At 40.6% G+C, this 21,724-nt stretch overlaps 1 protein-coding gene and 2 pseudogenes across 1 annotated transcript; 2 read left to right on the forward strand and 1 right to left on the reverse strand.

Moving 5' to 3' along the window:
- The first annotated feature begins 249 nt into the window (after positions 1–249).
- Positions 250–5,197, forward strand: LOC137218106 (UDP-N-acetylglucosamine--peptide N-acetylglucosaminyltransferase 110 kDa subunit pseudogene; annotated as a pseudogene).
- Positions 5,198–5,632: 435 nt separating this feature from the next.
- LOC137218112 (endogenous retrovirus group K member 5 Gag polyprotein-like) lies at positions 5,633–10,986 on the forward strand. Its single transcript, XM_067724928.1, has 2 exons — positions 5,633–9,368; positions 9,529–10,986. Exon 1 carries the CDS (start codon positions 6,159–6,161, stop codon positions 7,152–7,154), a length of 996 nt encoding a protein of 331 aa, XP_067581029.1. The 5' UTR covers positions 5,633–6,158; the 3' UTR covers positions 7,155–9,368; positions 9,529–10,986.
- A 3,284-nt stretch (positions 10,987–14,270) lies between these two features.
- On the reverse strand, positions 14,271–17,373 carry LOC137218103 (ferritin light chain pseudogene; annotated as a pseudogene).
- Between the last annotated feature and the right edge of the window lie 4,351 nt (positions 17,374–21,724).

Consider the following 21,724-nt stretch of genomic DNA (forward strand, 5'->3'; position numbering starts at 1 on the left):
GATTTCTTCTAAGGCAAGTGTATAGGTAATTTTTATTCCCTGATTAGGAGAAAAATGGTGGAAGAGGGCAGGGTTAAGAATTAAGATTTCAAGAGCGTGAGAGGTAGATGGCCAACCAGAGTTCCTAAGTTTCAGTGCGTGTAACTGTTGCCGCCCCTTAAGCCTGCCAAAGCAGTGGTATGGCTGCTCTCCTCGTATTTGCTACCTCTAGAAACATTCTTGCCAGTAGTGGCAGCAGCGGGACTCAATTACCCCCTTTTCTCACTCTCTCCAGAAGCTCCAGATGGCGTCTTCTGTGGGCAACGTGGCCGACAGCACAGAACCAACGAAACGTATGCTTTCCTTCCAAGGGTTAGCTGAGTTGGCACATCGAGAGTATCAGGCAGGAGATTTTGAGGCAGCTGAGGGACACTGCATGCAGCTGTGGAGACAAGAGCCAGACAATACTGGAGTACTTTTATTACTTTCATCTCTACACTTCCAGTGTCGAAGGCTGGACAGATCTGCCCACTTTAGTACTCTGGCAATTAAACAGAACCCTCTTCTGGCAGAAGCCTATTCGAATTTGGGGAATGTGTACAAGGAAAGAGGGCAGTTGCAGGAAGCGATTGAGCATTACCGGCATGCATTGCATCTCAAACCAGATTTCATCGATGGTTATATTAACCTGGCAGCCGCTTTGGTAGCAGCAGGCGACATGGAAGGGGCAGTCAGTACAAGCTTACGTCTCTGCTCTTCAGTGCAATCCTGATTTGTACTGTGTTTGCAGTGACCTGGGGAACCTGCTCAAAGCCCTGGGTCGCTTGGAAGGAGCCAAGGCATGTTATTTGAAAGCAATGGAGACGCAACCGAACTTTGCAGTAGCTTGGAGTAATCTTGGCTGTGTTTTCAATGCACAAGGGGAGATTTGGCTTGCAATTCATCACTTTGAAAAGGCTGTCACGCTTGACCCCAATTTTCTGGATGCTTATATCAATTTAGGAAATGTCTTGAAAGAGGCACGGATTTTTGACAGAGCTGTGGCAGCTTACCTTTGTGCCCTAAGCTTGAGCCCAAATCATGCAGTGGTACGTGCCAACCTGGCTTGTGTATACTATGAGCAAGGCCTGATGGATCTGGCAGTAGACACCTACAGGCGAGCTATTGAATTGCAACCACATTTCCCTGATGCTTACTGCAACCTAGCCAACGCTCTGGAAGAGAAGGGCAGTGTTGCCGAAGCAGAAGAGTGTTATAATACAGCTCTGCGGCTGTGTCCCACCCATGCAGACTCTCTGAATAACCTAGCCAATATCAAAGGAGACCAGGGAAACTTTGAAGAGGCAGTTCGCTTGTATTGTAAAGCATTAGAAGTCTTCCCAGAGTTTGCTGTTGCCCATTCAAATTTAGCAAGTGTATTGCAGCAGCAGGGAAAACTGCAGGAAGCTCTGATGCATTATAAGGAGGCTGTTCGAATCAGTCCTACCTTTGCTGATGCCTACTGTAACATGGGAGACACTCTAAAGGAGATGCAGGATGTTCAGGGAGCCTTGCAGTGTTATACTCGTGCCATTCAGATTAACCCTGCACTTGCGGATGCCCACAGCAATGTGGCTTCCATTCACAAGTATTCAGGGAATATTCCAGAAGCAATTGCTTCTTATCGCACTGCTCTGAAGCTTGAACCTGATTTTCCTGACGCTTATTGTGATTTGGCTCATTGCCTGCAGATTGTCTGTGATTGGACAGACTATGATGAGCGAATGAAGAAGTTGGTCAGCATTGTGGCTGACCAGCTGGAGAAGAATAGGTTGCCTTCTGTGCAGCCTCATCATAGTATGCCCTATCCTCTTTCTCATGGCTTCAGGAAGGCTATTGCTGAGAGCCATGGGAACCTCTGCTTGGATGAGATCAGTGTCCTTCATAAACCACCGTACGAACATCCAAAAGACTTGAAGCTCAGTGATGGTCGACTGCGTGTAGGATACGTGAGTTCTGACTTTGGGAATCATCCTACTTCTCATCTTATGCAGTCTATTCCAGGCATGCACAATCCTGATAAATTTGAGGTATTCTGTTATGCCCTGAGCCCAGATGATGGCACAAACTTCCGAGCGAAGGTGATGGCAGAAGCCCATCATTTCATTGATCTTTCTCAGATTCCACGCAATGGGAAAGCAGCTGATCGCATCCATCAAGATGGTATACACATCCTTGTAAATATGAATGGTTATACCAGGGGTGCTCGAAATGAACTCTTTGCTCTCAGGCCAGCTCCTATTCAGGCAATGTGGCTGGGCTACCCTGGGACCAGTGGTGTGCTTTTCATGGATTATATCATCACTGATCAGGAAACTTCACCTGCTGAAGTTGCTGAGCAGTATTCTGAGAAACTGGCTTATATGCCCCATACTTTCTTTATTGGTGATCATGCTAATATGTTCCCTCACCTGAAGAAGAAGGCAGTCATCGATTTTAAGTCCAATGGGCACATTTATGACAATCGGATTGTGCTGAATGGCATCGACCTCAAAGCATTTCTTGATAGTCTCCCAGATGTGCAGATTGTCAAGATGAAATGTCCTGATGGAGGAGACAACGCAGACAGCAGTAATACGGCTCTTAATATGCCTGTCATTCCTATGAATACTATTGCAGAGGCAGTTATTGAAATGATTAACAGAGGACAAATTCAGATAACAATTAATGGATTCAGTCTTAGCAATGGACTGGCAACTACCCAGATCAACATTAAGGCTGCCACTGGAGAGGAGGTTCCCCGTACCATTATTGTAACCACCCGTTCTCAGTACGGGTTACCGGAAGATGCCATTGTGTACTGTAACTTCAATCAGTTATATAAAATTGACCCATCTACTTTGCAGATGTGGGCAAATATTCTGAAGCGTGTTCCCAATAGTGTACTGTGGCTGTTGCGTTTTCCAGCAGTAGGAGAACCTAATATTCAACAGTATGCACAAAATATGGGCCTTCCCCAGAAGCGTATCATTTTTTCACCTGTTGCTCCTAAAGAGGAACATGTTCGGAGAGGCCAGCTGGCTGATGTCTGCTTGGACACTCCACTCTGTAATGGACACACCACAGGGATGGATGTCCTTTGGTCAGGGACACCCGTGGTGACTATGCCAGGAGAGACTCTTGCTTCCCGAGTTGCAGCTTCCCAGCTCACTTGTTTAGGCTGTCTTGAGCTTATTGCTCAAAATAGACAAGAATATGAAGACATAGCTGTGAAACTGGGAACTGATCTAGAATACCTGAAGAAAATTCGTGGCAAAGTCTGGAAGCAGAGAACATCTAGCCCTCTGTTCAACACCAAACAATACACAATGGACCTAGAGCGGCTCTATCTACAGATGTGGGAGCATTACGCAGCTGGCAACAAACCTGATCACATGATTAAGCCTGTTGAAGTCACTGAGTCAGCCTAAATAATGACTGTGTGCACAGAAGAATTACCCTGTACCTGAGCCTCAACCTTCTGGGGGAAAGGGAACTACTTTTTCCTTATCTGTAGAATACCATGCTGCAGATGGGTGACAGACAATGATAAGAAATAGCACAGCCAGACTTGCTTCCTGCATGATCATGATCACGATAGGGAGAGACACAAGAGATGGGAAACTGCTGTTCCACAAGGAGTCTCCATAGAATTTTGCAGCAGCCAGGTGTCTGGAAGATCTGGAAGGTAAGTCTGGAAGGTCTGATCTCCCTTGGTCTTCCATGGGATGGATGGTTAGTGTGGAAGGGAGATAGAGATTGCCCAGCCGTTTTGTGATTATCATGGATTGATTGAGTCTTCTGAATTAATATTTTTCTTTATATTTTGGGTATTGGAGCTTTTAAAAATGTTTGGTTTCAGGTATTTTTATTCATGTGAAGTGTGTATGATTCTCTTGAGATAAGCTTTTAAGCTAAAATATTCCTTGTTTTAGTTTCTGAACTCTACAGATAAATGGGGACTTTGCTGGTGTAATCTTTTTATAGGTTTTGTAAACCACTTGAGCCTATATCAGTCATTTTAGTGTCTGACATAATGTTCGGAACTATCAGTGCTTTGTTGGTTTATAGATGATGGCTTAAATTCTTTTCCTGGTCCGTTTCCTTCTTCCCTTCCCCCCACTTTAAAAATTCTCCTGTAACTTGGCTAACAAAAAACCAAGTCTGATTCAAAACCTCCCAGAGTGTTTCTCTTAACCGCATCATCTGGTGCCAAATGAAGATTCTTAGGAGTGATTATTAATTCTGAAGGGCACAGTTGTGGTACTGTCGCTGATGATAATAATAATGGATTTTTGGCCTAGAGTTTTGACCTATTTCACCAGTGTTTACCGTTGACTGCCCCTCTATGCTGCTTCCAAAAGGGATAGTGTGTGTTAAGATTTTTACTTTCATTTCTAATGTTTGTTTGTTTTTTTAGTGAGTCCTGTTCTACCTTTTTCTTTCAGCAGAAATGAAATCCCAGGTAAGTATAAGTATTCAAATATTTGATCAGTAAGTCACAGTTATCTCCAGTACATTAAATAACTTTCATCAAAGAAACATGTTATAGGTAAAAAGCTCTGAAGGACCAGCTATGTATATGATAATTATGTTTCAGACCTTCTAGGGTATTATATATAATAACTTGTCTTCTGGATGTGGTCTTGAAGTCTTTATGGATTCAGTCTCAGTAGTAGCGAACTGCACTGCTACTTGGTTTGGAGTACAAATTAGACTTTAGCCCTCCTGGAGGTTGAGTTTTTGGTATTGAAAACCATAGGAATGAAATTATTGTATTTCAACAAAGGATCGAGGGCTTGAGGCTTAAACAAGGCAACATACGTGTGGGAAGCAGTCAGCCTTGAGGGCAGGTAAGGACATGCCAGGCATGCGGCCGCTGCTCGAAGGGACTGTCCCTACTTGTTCCCCTCCTTGTTCCATTCCATGGGAGATAAATCACCAGGGCCCAGAGATCAGAAAGAATGTAAAATGAGACAAGCAAAGCTGTCTTCCCCCTGCACATGCAGGTTATTTTTGATGCTTCTGGGTTTATGGGTTTCCTCCCAGGGAAGTTAACCTTGAGCCGAGACAGTCTGTAGATAATGTAAACCACCATCTGGCAACCTTCCGATTTCTAGGCTAGATAATCTGCAACTGTAGCATAATAAAATGTGCCTTGCAACCATCAGTTGTCTTGGTCCTTCTGACCCCATGCGTCGGTGCTACTTCAGTTCCTTACCCCTTCCCTTCTGACCCTGGGCGGTGAGATCCTCTTTCTCCGGCTGGTCCGCGGCAAGTGGCACTCGAACAGGGACCTGAAGCGTGAAGGCAATTAAAAGAAAAAGTGCAGGTAAGAGAACCCTTATGCAAAATATGTGTGGCCACCAGTAAAAGTGAAACGAATAGAGGCATAAGGCAATAGTCAGAAGTAAAATAAGATGGGGCAGAAGGGCTCAAAGATGTATGAATTATTTGCTCAGGTTTTAATTTTGATGCTTAGAGCTCGGGGTAATAAAGTTTCTGAACTTTATGGTTGACTGAATTTTTACAGCATATCCATGGTGTATCTCCCTGGTTTCCTGATGGCGGCTCTGTTGACATAGAAATCTGGCAGAAAGTTGGAGAAGGTTTAAAAAATTATTACGAGTCTCGAGGGCCTACTCATACTCCTGTTGTTACATATAGTTTGTGGAATCTGATAAAAATATGTTTAGATTCTTCTCATGGTAGTGTTGATTTGAATGTAAAGTCAGAAAAACATAAGCCTCTGACAGAAGGAGAGACTGTATTATCAACTACTGTGTCACCACTTCCTAAACCGAAAGAGCTAATTAATTTAAATATTTTAGATGAAGAGGAACATTTTGACTTAACAGATGAGGCTTGTAAACATAAAAGAGAGAAATATCCTGAGGATGATTTTCTAATGGCTGTGATAGATAAGTCAGTGAAAAAGCTGCAGGTTAATAAGGACTGTCTTCCTCAAAAATCCACATCTGTAAAAATGCTCAGTCCCTTGCAGCGCGCTGTACAAGGAGCAATAAAACGAGGAGAAGATCCTATTTTCTGTTGTCCCGTCATAGAAAGACCTGATCCTAATAATCCTCAACAAGCTACTAGGGAGCATCAGGCTCTCCCTTTGAAAGTTTTGAAAGATTGAAAATCTGCCTGTGCTCAATATGGGCCCACTGCTCCTTTTACTACTGCTATGGTTGACAGGAGAAGCTCTTCCCCCCGCTGATTGGAAGTCTATTGCACGAGCTTGTTTAAATGGTGGAGATTACTTAATATGGAAGTTTGATTTTTATGAAGGGGCTGCTGAACAAGCAGAAAAGAATGCTGCCCATAATATTCCAGTTGATTATCATATGCTGATTGGGGAAGGACAATATCTTTCTTTACAAGATCAATTAACTTATCCCTTTGTTGCTTATCCTCAAATAAATCATTTGGCATTACAAGCCTGGAGGAAATGTCCTTCTACACACAAAACTGAAGATCTTTCAAAACTTAGACAGGGACCTGATGAACCATATGCTGATTTTGTAGATAGGTTGTCACAGGCGGTGGGGAGACTCATTGTGGACGGACTCACTGGTATGATTGTAGTTAAGCAACTTGCTTTTGAAAATGCTAATAATGCGTGTCAGGCTGCGATTCGACCTTGGAGAAAACGGGGAACATTGGAGGATTATATTCACCTTTGTGCAGACATTGGGCCTACTTATATACAGGGTGCTGCTGTGGCTGCAGCATTAATTAAAGTGGGGTTTAAAAACAATCAAAAGAAAACAAAGACTTGTTTTAAATGTGGAAAGGCAGGTCATTTTGCTAGAGAATGTAGATCTTTTAATTCTAACCCTAGTCCTTCATTCCCTACTCAGAAACCTCCAGATGGTCAGAAAATCCCTGGTTTATGCCCTAAATGCAATAGGGGAAAACATTGGGCACAAGATTGTTGCTCAGTGGCCCACAAGGATGGGCCACCACTGTCGGGAAACTCCTCCCGGGGCCTTCCCCGGCCCCAACAAATAATAAGGGCAATGTCTGTGTATCCTCCTCAAATTATCAATCAGACATTAACCAAAAACAAAAACATACAATATCCTCGCTCTCCAGAGCAACACCAGGAAGCGCAGGACTGGAGCTCAGTACCTCCGCCCGATATGTATTAACTCCTGAAATGGGTCCTCAGGCCCTCTCTACGGGCATCTGTGGACCTTTACGCAAGGGTTTGATGGGACTATTATTGGGAAGAAGTAGTGTCACCATGAAAGGTTTAACTATTATACCAGGAGTCACAGATTCTGACTACGAAGGAGAAATAAAAGTCATGGCACAAACTATTAAAAATATAATAACTATTTCTCCTGGTGATCAAATTGCACAATTGCTACTTTTGCCCTTTGTACCTCATGGACAAATTTTACAACATCAAAAGAGAGAAACAAAGGCTTTTGGATCGTCTGATGCTGCCTACTGGATTCAGAAGATAGGGAGAGAACGTCCAGAAATGAAATGAACCATTAATGGAAAGGTTTTTTCAGGTTTGTTAGACACTGGAGCTGATGTCTCTGTTATGACGCAGATACACTGGCCTAAACGTTGGCCCATTAGTCCTACTATTACAGAACTTCACGGAATAGGACAAAGTTCTTCTCCTATGCAAAGTAGTCAGTTTTTTTTATGGCAAGATAGTGAGGGCCATTCAGGATATTTCCAGCCTTATGTTTTGCCTGGGCTGCCTTTAAACCTCTGGGGCCGAGATATATTAAAAGAAATGGGAGTATTACTTTATAGTCCAAACTCTCAAGTCTCTAATATGATGTTGGAGCAAGGATTTCTTCCCACAAAAGGGCTGGGAACAAATCAACAAGGAACTGTCTATCCTATTGATGTGAAAATAAAATATGATAGACAAGGTTTGGGTTTTTTTAGGGGCCTTGGATTCTCCTCCACTCACTGCTGATCCAATTACTTGGCTGACTGATGACCCTGTATGGGTGGACCAATGGCCCCTCACAAAGGAGAAATGAGAAGCTGCAGAACAATTAGTACTGGAACAATTAGGGCATTTAGAAATTTCCAGTAGTCCTTGGAATACTCCTATTTTTATTATCAAGAAAAAATCTGGAAAATATAGGTTATTACAGGATCTAAGAGCTGTTAATAAAACTATGCTAATAATGGGAGCTCTTCAACCAGGCCTACCCTCTCCAACAGCCATACCACACAATTATCATCTTTTAGTTATAGATTTAAAAGATTGTTTTTTCACTATTCCTTTGTTTCCTGAAGATAGAAAACATTTTGCTTTTAGCTTGCCTGCCTTAAATTTTAAGGAACCCATGAGGAGATTTCAATGGAAAGTATTGCCTCAGGGCATGGCAAATAGTCCTACATTATGCCAAAAATATGTGGCTCAGGCCTTGACTCCTGTGAGAAAAAGGTTTCCATCGTTATATCTCATACATTATATGGATGATATACTTTTAGCCACTGATAATATTTCTTTATTAGAGACTGCTTTTCAATTTTTACAACAGTCCTTACAATCATTTGGCTTGGTCATTGCCTCAAAAAAAATTCAAAGACAATCTCCATTTTTATATTTGGGAAAATATATTGATAACACTACTATTAGGCCTCAAAAACTGCAAATTCGAGTTGATAATTTAAAAACATTAAATGCTTTTCAAAAATTACTTGGAGATACTAATTGGCTAAGGCCTTCCTTAAAACTTACTACTGCTCAATTACAGCCTTTGTTTGATATTCTTAAAGGTGACTCAGATCCTTCTTCTTCACGCTCTATGACTCCAGAAGGATTTCAAGCTTTACAAGTAGTCAATAGATCTATCAGTTCTACACAATTAACTAGAATTCATACTCACCTTCCAATTTTCTTAATAATTTGTCCAACTCCTCATGTGCCTACTGCCGTCTTATGGCAAACTGTTGGAATTATTGAATAGATTCATATGAAATCTACACCCTCTAAAGTTATTAACCCTTATTATGAACTTTTTAGTAATTTAATAATGCAAGGTAGAACTAGATGCTTACAACCTATAAGTATAGAACCTTCTCAAATTATTATCCCTTATTCAGTTAGTCCACAAAATTGGCTTTTTCAACATAGTAATGAATGGGGTCTTGCTCTTGCAGGATTTTCAGGTACCTTGGAATGCCATTACCCTGCTGATAAATTGATCCAATTCAGCAAACTTAACTCATGTGTTTCCTTCTATAATTAGGCAACAGCCTGTTCCTCATGTACCTTCGGTTTTTACGGACGGTTCTTCTTCAGGAGTGGCTACTGTAATCATTGACGACGGAACAAACCTCGTTAAAGAAACTTCCTTGACTTCAGCTCAACGTGTTGAACTGTATGCTGTCATTATGTCTTTTAAACATTTTCCTTCTATATCTTTTAATTTGTTTTCTGATAGTAAATATCTTATTAGCTTGTGATTTCTTCTGGAGACTGCGAGCATAGGACATACTAATGACCCTGAATTATCATCCTCTTTTCGTTTGCTTCAACAGCTTAATCGTTCCCATGATGGTCCTGTCGCAGGTCTGTATATCCGTGCTCATTCTAACTTGCCTGGTCCATTGACTAAACTTAATGCGACTGCAGACGTTTTAACTCGATCTAAACGTGATCTTTATCCTGTACATTTTCCTCCCAAGAATAGAGTTGAAGTTACTCCTCCTCCTCAATCTCTTTTCCCTAAAGCAGGACATGTCCCAATTTACCGTACTCCTCCTTTCCGTTCGTCATGCTGTCAAGAATGGCTAATATACTGCATTCATTATCTCCATACTCTTGATACTCATGGTCCATGTCCTGGACACCCTCATATTATGGTAAGTTATGATCAAACTGCTTCACAAGCAGCACAGCAGTTGCACGCTTTACACCGTCAGTCAGCGGCTACATTACACACACAATTTTCCCTTACTGGTGAAGCCGCCCCACAAATTGTGAAGCAATGCCCACAATGCTTACCTCACCTTCCTGTTCCACATTATGTTGTTAATCCTCGTGGATTATTACCTAGACATTTATGGCAAATGGATGTTACTCATATCCCGTCTTTTGGGAAATTACAGTTTGTTCATGTCACTATCGATACTTATTCTGGTTTCCTCTGTGCTACAGCACAGACCGGAGAAGCTACTGAACATGTTATCTCTCATTTATTACACTGTTTTGCTTTCATGAACCTTCCCAAAATTATTAAAACAGATAATGGGCCCGCTGCTTTTGCAACATTTTGTAATTCATTACAAAATTACCCATATTACAGGAATTCCATATAACCCTCAAGGACAAGGTATTATAGAACATGCAAATAGATCTTTAAAGCTAACTATTGAAAAAATAAAAAGGGGGGAATTGTATAGAACAACGCCACATAACCTTATAAATGATGCTCTGTTTATTTTAAATGTTCTCACTGTTGACAAATTTGGCTGCTCTGCAGGGGGAAGGTTGGTGGCTGAGCCAAGATTGGCCTCTCAATCTCCGGAGGTCCTCTGGAAAGATCCGTTAACCAGCACTTGGCGTGGTCCTGATCCTGTGTTGATTTGGGGACGTGGTCACGTGTGTATCTTTCCCAGATCAGCGCCTGGACCTTGCTGGCTTCCTGAGCGCTTAGTCAAGCAAATAGATGGCTCACCACAGCTCACCTAGTTCAGAAGATGAAGAAGCTCTGCACCTCTCCTGAAAATCTGACAGTGTTGATTGAGAAAAAGAAGAAGAAGAGGAGACCACTTGCCAGGACGACTCAAAGGAGTGATGTTCCAACTTGGGGACAAATTAAACAACTGGTTTCATGAGCTCAAGAGTCAGTGAAACAACAGAATAATCCTGTTACACCTGTAACTTTATTTTTGGTTATGTTGGCAACCATTTCATGTGTTCCCTCTGTTAATGCAGCAACTTACTGGGCCTATGTACCTTATCCTCCACTATTACAACCCATATCTTGGTCTGAAGCAGAGTTTCCTGTATTTTACAATGATAAGTGTTTATGGGCCTCTTATTGGGAATATAAAACAAATCAATATGTCTGTAAATTATACTAACTGGTTTAGTACCCATCCTGTCTGTCTTAGCCCATTGAATCTGGAAGCTGGATGTGTAAAGGCTATTAGTTATGAGCATACAGATGTTTATGAGGGAACGGATCAATCAATTAGTTTGTCAGGCTCTCCAGGCATCCTTCATTTTACAGGAACCAACATTACTCTTACATGCCCGGCTACCAGCCGACGAGAGGATCTTAAGGATACCATCATTTGGTATAAAATGGGCAAGCTATTAATATTAGAGGTCAAATCTCATACGCCTCACCACTTAGGGATTCCGCTATTACTATAGCCAAGGTTACAGGTGAAGATTCAGGAAATTATTTCTGTATGAAGCGTTTACTTGGAGGACAAGGGATACTTACAGCTGGACATAAGGTTACTATGCTTAACAGAAAATCAAAAAATCAATTGCCTCCCCTTATGACCGTTAACTTTCCTGCATCCAATTTTGAACGTTGCAATGCATCTTGGAATAATAACCAAATATGGTGTACTATAGATTATACCAAGGTGTCAATTCTTATCTCTTCTTTTCCCATCATAGATAGGTTTATCACATTTCAAAAGAACAGGGATATATGGAAACTAGCTCTAACTTATTCCAATACACCTGTTATAACTTGTGTTGCTCCTCCATATACACTTTTGTTTGGTTCTATTAACATTGGTAATTCTTCCAAAGGAGGATATAATATTAGCTGTGTTAATTGTATTTTTAGCAGTTGTATGTTCCCTTCTGCAGGAACGCAATCTGTGCTTATACTAAAGCAACCCATGTATGTTATGGTGCCTGTACATCTGAGAGAACCTTGGTATGAAGATACTGGAGTACAGGCATGGGTGGAACTCTCTAAAGCCTTGCAGAGGAGACGCTTTCTTGGGTGGTTAATAGTAAGTTTACTTGCCTCGGCTGCTCTGTCTGCTACCGTGGCTACTGCCGGTCTTGCTCTTTCACAGAGTATTTATCATGCTCACTTTGCTAATCAGTTATCTCAACATACCAGTCTTGCTTTATCTTTACAAAGTCACATAGATTTACGGATTAATAACAAGTTAGATGAATTTAAAAACGCAATTTTGGGGAGTGGAGATCAGATGGCAGCATTAAAATTGAGGATGCGTTTAGCTTGTCATGCAAAGTATACATGGATGTGTGTTACTCCTTAAAAGTACAGTGACTGTATTTGGGAATGGGAAAAAGTAAAAATGCATCTGCTGAGTGTTTGATCAGATAATAATATTAGTCTTGATCTTAAGAAATTAAATGCTGAAATTCAGGATATACAAAATACACATCTTGATGATGTTTCGCCAGAAGATGTAATTCAAACTTTACTGGATCATTTAAAGTGGTTAAACCCTCAGTCTTGGATTACTGGAAGGTTGTCAGGATTTATTACCCTGGCCATAATTTGCCTATTATTGATAATAATCTTCTCATGTCTGTTTCGTATCCTCATGCAACAGTACACTACTCTCGGCACTAAACTTCATGGAATTATTTTGCAGCAAAAGTTAAAAATGGGGACCTGTGGGAAGCCAGTCAGCCTTGAGAGCAGGTAAGGACATGCCAGGCATGCCGCCGCTGCTCGAAGGGACTGTCCCTACTTGTTCCCCTCCTTGTTCCTTTCCATGGGAGATAAATCACCAGGGCCCAGAGATCAGAAAGAATGTAAAATGAGACAAACAAAGCTGTCTCCCCCCTGCACATGCAGGTTATTTTTGATGCTTCTGGGTTTATGGGTTTCCTCCCAGGGAAGTTAACCTTGAGCCGAGACAGTCTGTAGATAATGTAAACCACCATCTGGCAACCTTCCGATTTCTAGTCTAGATAATCTGCAACTGTAGCATAATAAAATTTGCCTTGCAACCATCAGTTGTCTTGGTCCTTCTGACCCTATTCGTCGGTGCTACTTCAGTTCCTTACCCCTTCCCTTCTGACCCTGGGCGGTGAAATCCTCTTTCTCCGGCTGGTCCGCGGCACACATGAATATATGTTTTTGTCTTGCTGTACTGCACCTGTGCTGTCTAGTAACAGATATTTTGTCTGCTAGTAGTGTTCTAGATTATGTCTTTCCAAAGCGCTGAGGCAGTGCACCTATTCTGTAGTTGCAGCTGATGCCTGAATGTAGCCTAGCTGACAAATTATTGATTAATAAGAACTTGAATTTCTCAAAGATTTGTACTGTTAACCAAAATCTGAGCAAGGAGTCTCAAATGTAATTCTTAGCCAGAATTACATGTTAATGAACCATTTAACAGTGTGAATCAAGGAACATCAGTGTAAGGATTTCTTTTAATTTATTTTTTACCTGCTTGAGATATCAGTTAAAGTTTGCCAGCTTGGTTGCAGATGAACGGACGTTTGAAGTTCACCAAACTACTTAATGTGGGATAGGATAATAGACTTCCAGCGCCCTCAAGACTGCGACCTTGCAGCCATTTTACATAGCACATCCTCCTCCTATAGGGATGAACCTTTCCCTGGCCCGAAAAGTAGCAGCTCTGTTGAAGCTTTGCTTATTGTAACAGGCTTTTGTTTCCAGGTTACATGTCTGTGGAAGACTTAATTCTGAATAGAGATATAGATATTACTGGAAACTAATTGTTTTTTCTATTATACTCTGATTTATCAAAAAAGTAAAACATTTAAACTGTGCTACAGAAATTCAGAAGTTGTCTTGCAATCTTTAAACAATAAATGAATGAGTTGCCCTTAAAAAAAAAAGGATTAAGCAGTTAAGCTCTTGGTCCCACATCAGACAAATTTTCCTATACCTCCTGTCAATATTGTTAACAGAGACTGTTATTTTATTAATCCTTATGATCCCGTGATTCTTTCTTTCATGTTTCAGGGCACAGCAGGTGAGAGAGTGGATTTGTTAAGCTGGGTGGGTTTATCCTTCTTTTATGCGTTCATTCAATTTTATGTTCATTTACTTATTGTACACACATGGCAATAGAAGCTGCTAAAGCAATCATTGCTATTCTGCAAAACAACAAGGCACAGAAGCAGATGTCTTATTTCTGAGATTTCTCCCCCCAGGATTATTATGATTAAAGATCCTTTCCCCCCACTCCCTGGAGAGGACAAGGGGCTGCTCGCTGGAGGTTTTTTAATGACTTGGGGAAAGGCTCAAATATCCCCTCATTATGGTAATCCACCCCAGGGGCAAACCACACAAGAATATTATGAATTTATTTTATTTTTCTCTCCTTGCAAAGGTAATACTCAGCTCATTAGAATATGAAAACTATACTGTCAAATTTCAGAATTACATGGATGAAGAAAATCACCAAAGTGGCATCATATCACGTGTGTTATAGTTGTATTGACTATATTGACTATATTAACTATGTTGTGTTAACAATATATTGTATAACTATATATTGAAAAGGCAAAATGCTGTAACTTATTTCAGAAAAAATAATTATGTTGGCAAACCCCAAATTGTACACTGTAGACAGGTCCTAGGAAAAGAAGATTTAATTCATAGTGGACAAGAGGTTAGCTTCTGTTTTCAGCCATGTGCTATTTCAAGAATTAAACGTCATGAATAATACAGGATATAAGAGGAATAGTCTAAAGACGGAAAAGCACATTTTGATTAGGAAAGAGAATTTATGGCTTAAGTCTTTTTTTTTTTAAGGAAAACTGCCTTATTACTATGGCATAAGAAAATTGTTTCCTTCTTTTCTTCCTTGCTTCTTTTCCTTTTTTTTAACCTTCTTAATTTTGGATATTTGACCTCTAAGCTGAGATGACTGAAAATGCCTCCTCTGGGCATCAACCTTTTTGAAAGACTTTTTCCCCCTCCCTAAGGGCTATTTGTCTCTTGGAGGCATTGCCTACATTACTCACCAAGAGGCAAGAATTTGTCCTTGCACTAAATGCTGACATCTCCTGATAAGAGGGAAGCTGCAAAGTAGAAGAATTGAAGGTCAATATGTTGATAGTGGTCTCAAGAGCATTGATGTACATTTGTGTATTGGGGAAGGGGAGAGAAGCTTGAGAGTGGGCCAGTGGGGAGGGGTAAATATTTTGTGATGCTGTCTACCTATGGGCTTATAAAGTTTACAGCTGCATTAGGAGGACAAGCATTACCATTAGCATGAAAAGTAGGGCAAACCTCAGTTGCAAAAGCTTCTAGCCATACACATAGGGCAATACGTAAATGATACACCTTATTGCATTCACCCATTCACCCTCCCCTGTTCATGCGAATTGGAAATTTCAATCCATTTCAGAGAAGTAACACAACTATCGATCATTTTCCCTGGCACGAATCTTCCTAGAGCTCACGCACTAGCCCATGTGTCTTAGATTTAATATCTGATCACTAGCTGGATTGAAGCCAAGAGGTGGTTCCCAAAGTTGCTGCACATTAGAATCACCTGGGGAACTCTGAGACCTCCCTGTGCCCAGGCTCCTCCCTAGACCTACTGAATCAAAATCTCTGGGGCTGGGACCCAGACACCAATGTTTTTCTTAAAAGCTCTTTAGGTAATTCAAATGATCAGCAAAGCTTGAGAAGCAGCCCAATAACGGGAACAAACTTATTTCACACAGATAAAGTGGGGCAATTCATATGTTAAAAGAACATGAATATATGTCCATGCCTCTCTCACGCTTTGTCACAGTTTACCCTTCCCCCTCCCCATATCCTCAAGTCCGTTCTCTAGTAAGTCTGTGTCTTTATTCCTGTTTTACCCCTAGGTTCTTCATGACATTTTTTTTTCTTAAATTCCATATATATGTGTTAGCATACGGTATTTGTCTCTCTCTTTCTGACTTACTTCTACACTGTTGGTGGGGATGTAAATTGGTGCAACCACTATGGAAACACTATGGCAGTTCCTCAAAAAGCTAAAAATAGAGCTACCATATGATCCAGCAATCTTACTCCTGGGCAAATATCTGGACAAAACTATAATTCGAAAACATACATGCACCCCTATGTTCACAGCAGCACTATTTATAATAGCCAAGACATGCAAACAACCTAAATGTCCACTCACAGATGAATGGATAAAGAAGATGTGATATATATAAAATGGAATACTACTCAGCTATAAAAAAGAATGAAATAATGCCATTTGCAGCAACATGGCTGGACCTAGAGACTATTATACTAAATGAAGTAAGTGAGAAGGAGAAAGACAAATACCATATGATATCACTTATATGTGGAATCTAGAATATGATACAAATGAACTTATCCATGAAACAGAAACAGACTCACAGACATAGCACACAAACTTTTGGTTCCCGAGGGGAAGGGGGAGGTGGGGGAGTGATGGATTGGGAGTTTGGGATTAGCAGAGGTAACCTATTATATGTATGATGGATAAACAACAAGGTCCTACTGTATAGTACAGGGAACTATAGTCAATGTCCTGTAATTAACCATAATGGAAAAGAATATGAAAAATTATATATATGTATAACTGAATCACTTTGTTGTACAGCATAAACTAACACAACATTGTATATCAACTATACTTCAGTAAAATAAATTTTTAAAAAAGGAAAAAAACATGAATATATATATATACATATATATTTCTTTTTTTCCTCTTTATTCTGTTTGTGTTTCAAATAGGCTTTTTTTTTCCTTCTGCAAAAAGTGTTATTGTTTCCATTTGGTCCAAGGCTTGGGAGAGGGCTCCAGGGCGGTTACAAAGCTGCCTAGTAGCTGCAGAGCAGGGCTTCAGGCAGAAGCTCTGATGCCAGAGGGGCTCCTCAGAGGCCGCTGGACTTCAGAGACTCCTGTTTGTGCTCGAGGGTGAGCCTTTCAAAGAGATACTCGCCCAGCACAGCCTGCGGACCAGCCAGCCTGCGGAGGTTGGTCAGGTGGTCGCCCATCTTCTTGATGAGTTTCACCTGCTCCTCCAGGAAGCGGCTCTCCAGGAAGTCACAGAGGTGGGAGTCTGCGCGGCCGGAACCCAGGGCGCGCAGATCTGATAGTGCCTGGAGCAGGCTCTTCTCCCTAAGAATGGCGGCTTCCACAGCGTCCTGGGTTTTACCCCACTCATCTTGAGAAGGCTTCCGCGCATCCTGGAAGAGGGCGCGGCCACAGCACTGGTTTTGTTCTGCATTTTCAAGAGACGCTGGGCGCCCTCACACTTCTCCTCAGCCAGTTGGCGAAAAATGTGGCCCACACTGTCCAGAGTCCCATTGTTGCTGTCGAAATAGAAGCTCAGAGAGAGGTAAGTGTCCCCAGATGCATGTTGAACAGGCGGTGGACGGCGGCCTCCACCTCGATGGAATAATTCTGACGCACCTGGGAACTCGTGGTTGATCAGTGATAAGGAGCTAAGCTCAAAAAACGGTGTTGGCCTGTCCTGGAGGCTGAGGATAGCTGAGTGGCTGATTCCAAAGGTTGCGACAGGAAGAAAGGTTGGAGGGTGGTCGGGGGCTGGAGCAAGGAGCGTCCCTGGGTCTGTTCATTCCAAACACTGTTGAAGCAAAAGACAGAACTGCAGGACTGCCGAGCGCACTGCCTCAAATAGGCTTTGCTATAAATGAACAAGAAGTCCAAGCAAGGACAAAACTTACCCTTCCCCCCACCAAAATAGCTGGCGATACTAGAATCTAGACCTGGGAAGGGATTCTTCCATTACTTTCTGAACATTCCAAGCCACTAGAGCAGTGGTTTTCAAAGTATGGTCACTTTGTAACCAAGCAGTACCCTATGGGGCCTTCCTAGGACAGACCCATCCCCCATATCCTCTGCTGTAGTTCCTCTCTGAAGTACTCAGATAATAGTATCTCAGGCATATTTCTTGAGTTTTCAGATGCTAAAAACCACCACCCAATGGAAGAAATTAACTCCTTGATGATCATGAGCACGTAGCCCCCAGACCTTCTGGCAGCTAAGGATGGATAATGTTACCTGCCCTGTGGCCTCCACATCAACCAATCAGAGGATTGTGCACGAGCTGATCACATTCCCTGGGACGTCCCTCCCTCACCTGGCCTTTAAACATGCTTTGCTGAAATCCTTTGGAGATTTCAGGGTGTTTTGGAACTCGGGCCACCCCTCTCCTTGCTCGATCCTGCAATAAACCTTTCTCTGCTCCAGACTCCAACCTTTAGGTTTGTTTGGCCTCACTGTGCTTCAGACACACGAACCTGCATTCGGTAACAACCTGACCAGTTTTACCAGCGTCCCCTGATAATGTGTCAGATATTCAAGTTTTAGGGCCCTGTCCCAGCCCTATGGAATCAGCAACTCTGGTGGGGCTCAGTGATCTCTGTTATAACAGGCCCTCCAGATGATTTTTATTCACCTTAAAGTTTGAAAATATCTGCATTGTCAGCTGGCCAAAGCGTCCACCAGCAGGTGAAGGGGAGTGGTGCCTGGAAAAGATAGGGACCAGCCAAGGCAAGTACAGCAGCATTTGCCGTGGTAGTAATGGAGAATGCCTTTTCTCCACTGGTTGGCACAGACTAGGATCTGGGAGCAGTGGCAGGGTTATTTAGGATGCTTTACATTTCAATGTAGAGGGACCGCTGTCCTGGTTTGCCAGGGACTTCCCCTGTGTGAGCACTTAAAATCTCATCCTGGCAAACCCCTTAGCCCTGGGTTTGAAAAACGTAGGGAATAACATGAAATTTAGGGGAAACATGATCTAGGTTTTGGGCAAGTCACAAGTGCTAATTAAAGCTAAGCAAGTATGGACAACACTAGCGTTCTTTAGCCCTTTGCGGGGAGGTAAATCTGATTGGGTGAAAGGACTTATTGTTAAGAGATCTTTGTAGAAACATCCCCTTCTGCTTAGTCCGCTGGTTCTCAGTTCTGGCTAGACATTGGCATCGTCTGAGGAGATTTAAAATGATTTTATTGGTCTACGATGACCAACCGTCAGTGTGAGGGTTTTTAAAAAGTGCTTCAGATGCTTCTAATGCACAACCAAATTTAGGTGCCACTGCTTAAGCTTTTGAACCGCTGCTGCATATTTTCACCTCATCTTCCTATGAGAATATCCAACTGTAGTTGAGGTTTGTTTTTTTTTCTTTTTCTAACTGTCTTATTATAAGATTTACTGTCTTAAATAAGGTTGAATGTACAGAAAATCTTGCTAGTCCATCTGGTATAGCTGGATACTTAGAATAATATAGTTAAGATATATACCATTTAAGTATTGTGACTGGCCTTTTTTTTGAAATTAACATATGCATTGAATTAGTATGTTCTCTTTTGAAGTTGTTATGTTGGGGAGCTATACCTCTAATCTGCCATTGCTAAATATCTGGACACCTCTTATTAGGAATTGCTTTTAGAAATCTTTAGGGATTAAAACCAAGATTGCTGTATTATTTGTACTGGAACCACAAAAACCTCACAGAGTTCCCCCGCTGTACCTTCTACCCCCATCTCTAACCCTTGGCAACTTCTAATCTGTTCTCCATCTCCACGGTTTTGTTATTTTAAGAATAATATGTAAACATAATCATGAATTACTTAATCTTCGGAGATCGGCTTTTCAGAATTTTTCCCTCGGCATCATTCCCCTGAAGTTCATTTCAATTTTTGCATATATTAATAATTTGTTCCTTTCTGTTGCTCGGTAGTATTCTATCATAAGATTTTATCACAATTTGTTTCAACATTCATCCACTGAAAGACATTTGGGTAGTTGCCAGTTTTGGGCTATTATAAATAAAACTGCTATGAACATTTATGTGTAAGTTTCTGTGGGAACTTAATTAAGTTTTTGTTTCTTTTGGATAAATGCTCAAGAGTACAATTACTGCGTTGCAGGGTGAATCTACTTTTAGGATTAAAAGAGACTGTCAAGCTGTTGATCAGAGTGGCTAAACCATTTTATTTTCCCACCAGTGATGTGATATAATTTTTCTATGTACTCGCCAGCATTTGATGTTGTCACTATACTTTAATTTTAGTTACTCTCTGACATCTCATTATGGTCTTAATTGGCACTTCCCTAATGGCTAATGATGCTGAGCATCTTTTCATGTGCTCCTTTGCCGTGTGTATATTCTCTTCCATGAAATGTCTGTTCCTGTCTTCTGCCTGTTTTCTAGTTGGATTTTTTTAAGTTGTTTGGAGAGTTCTTTGTATATTATAGATACAAGTCATTTGTCTCATATGGGATTTTCAAATATGTTTTCCTACTGTGTAATTTGAGTTTTCATCCACTTAAAAGGATCTTCTATGAAGCATTTTTAACTCATTTTGATGAGATCCAATTTATCAGTTTTTGCCTTTATTGATCATACTTTTGGTGTCAAGTCTAAGAATTATTCCCCTAGTTCTAGATGCCAAACATTCTCTCCTATTTTTTTTTCTAAAAATGTCCTGCTTTTACATTTAAGATTATGATCCACTTTGATTTAATTTTTGTGTAAGGTGTGGAGGTTAAGGTTCATTTTTTGTTTGTTTGTTTTTGTCGAGGGATGTCCAACTGTTTCAGTACCATTTTTTGAAAAGTCTATTCTTCCTTGATAGCTTTTGCACTGCTGTCAAAAACAAGTTATATGTATTGATGTCAGTCTATTTCTGGGTTCTCTATTCCATTCCATTGATCTATGTATCTACCCTCCATCATTACTGCAAACTCTTGAAATTGGGTAGATTAATTCCTCCCATTTTCATCTTCCTTTACAAGTTGTTTTAGCTATTCTTCAGCCTCTTCTTACCATATAAATCTTAGAATAAGCTTGTCTATATCCACAAAAACCTTGAGGGCATTTTAAGAGTAATTGTGTTAAGCCTCTTAACTTGGGGAGAATTGACATCTTTATCATGTTGTGTTTTCTAATCCATGAACAAGGTATGTCTCCCTATTTGTTTGCGACTTAAAAATTTTTCTTCATCAGCATTTTGTAATTTTCAGTCTAGAGGTCCTATAAATGTCTTATTGGGCTTATATTTAAGTATTTATTTAGGTCAGTTGTAAATGGCATCACATATTTTTATTTAAGCTTCTACACATTTGTTATTAATATATAATTTGATAAAATTGTGGTGATCTTGTACTCTAAATCATTTACAAACTAATATTATTTCTCAAGCTTTTTGTGGATTCCTTGGTATTTTCTCCATTTAGATTATCATCTCATCTTCAGATACAGACAGTTTTACTTTTCCTTATTCAGTATAATAGGATATATTACTATTCAACATTCAGTAGGATATGTTCCTTCCTATGCAACGTAGTAGGAATAGTCCTTTTATCTTTTAAATAAACTTTTAAAAAATTTAACTTTTAAATTTATGTATTTATTTATTTTTGCTTTATTTTCTTACTAGAAGCTCCAGTGATATATTTAATAAAAGTGGTGAGAGCAGATATCGGTGCCTTGTTTCTGATCTTACAGAGAAAGCATCCAGTCTTTCACAGTTAAATATCATGTCGGTATAGGTTGTTTGTAGATCATCTTTATGAGTTTCAGTATGCTCCTTTTCTATTCCTAGTTTGCTTGGAGTTTTTTTTCTTCTTTTCTTAAAATCATGAATGGGATTGGATTTTGTCAAATGCTTTCTCTGCATTAATGGATAGGATCACATGACTTTTCCCCCTTAATCTATTGGATATGGTGGATTACACTGTTTAATTTTCAAATATTTAACCAACTTTGCATAACTGGAATAAATCCCACTTGGTCATGGTA

Source organism: Pseudorca crassidens, unplaced genomic scaffold (genome assembly GCF_039906515.1).
Source record: "Pseudorca crassidens isolate mPseCra1 unplaced genomic scaffold, mPseCra1.hap1 Scaffold_189, whole genome shotgun sequence".
Classification (NCBI taxonomy): Eukaryota; Metazoa; Chordata; class Mammalia; order Artiodactyla; family Delphinidae; genus Pseudorca; species Pseudorca crassidens.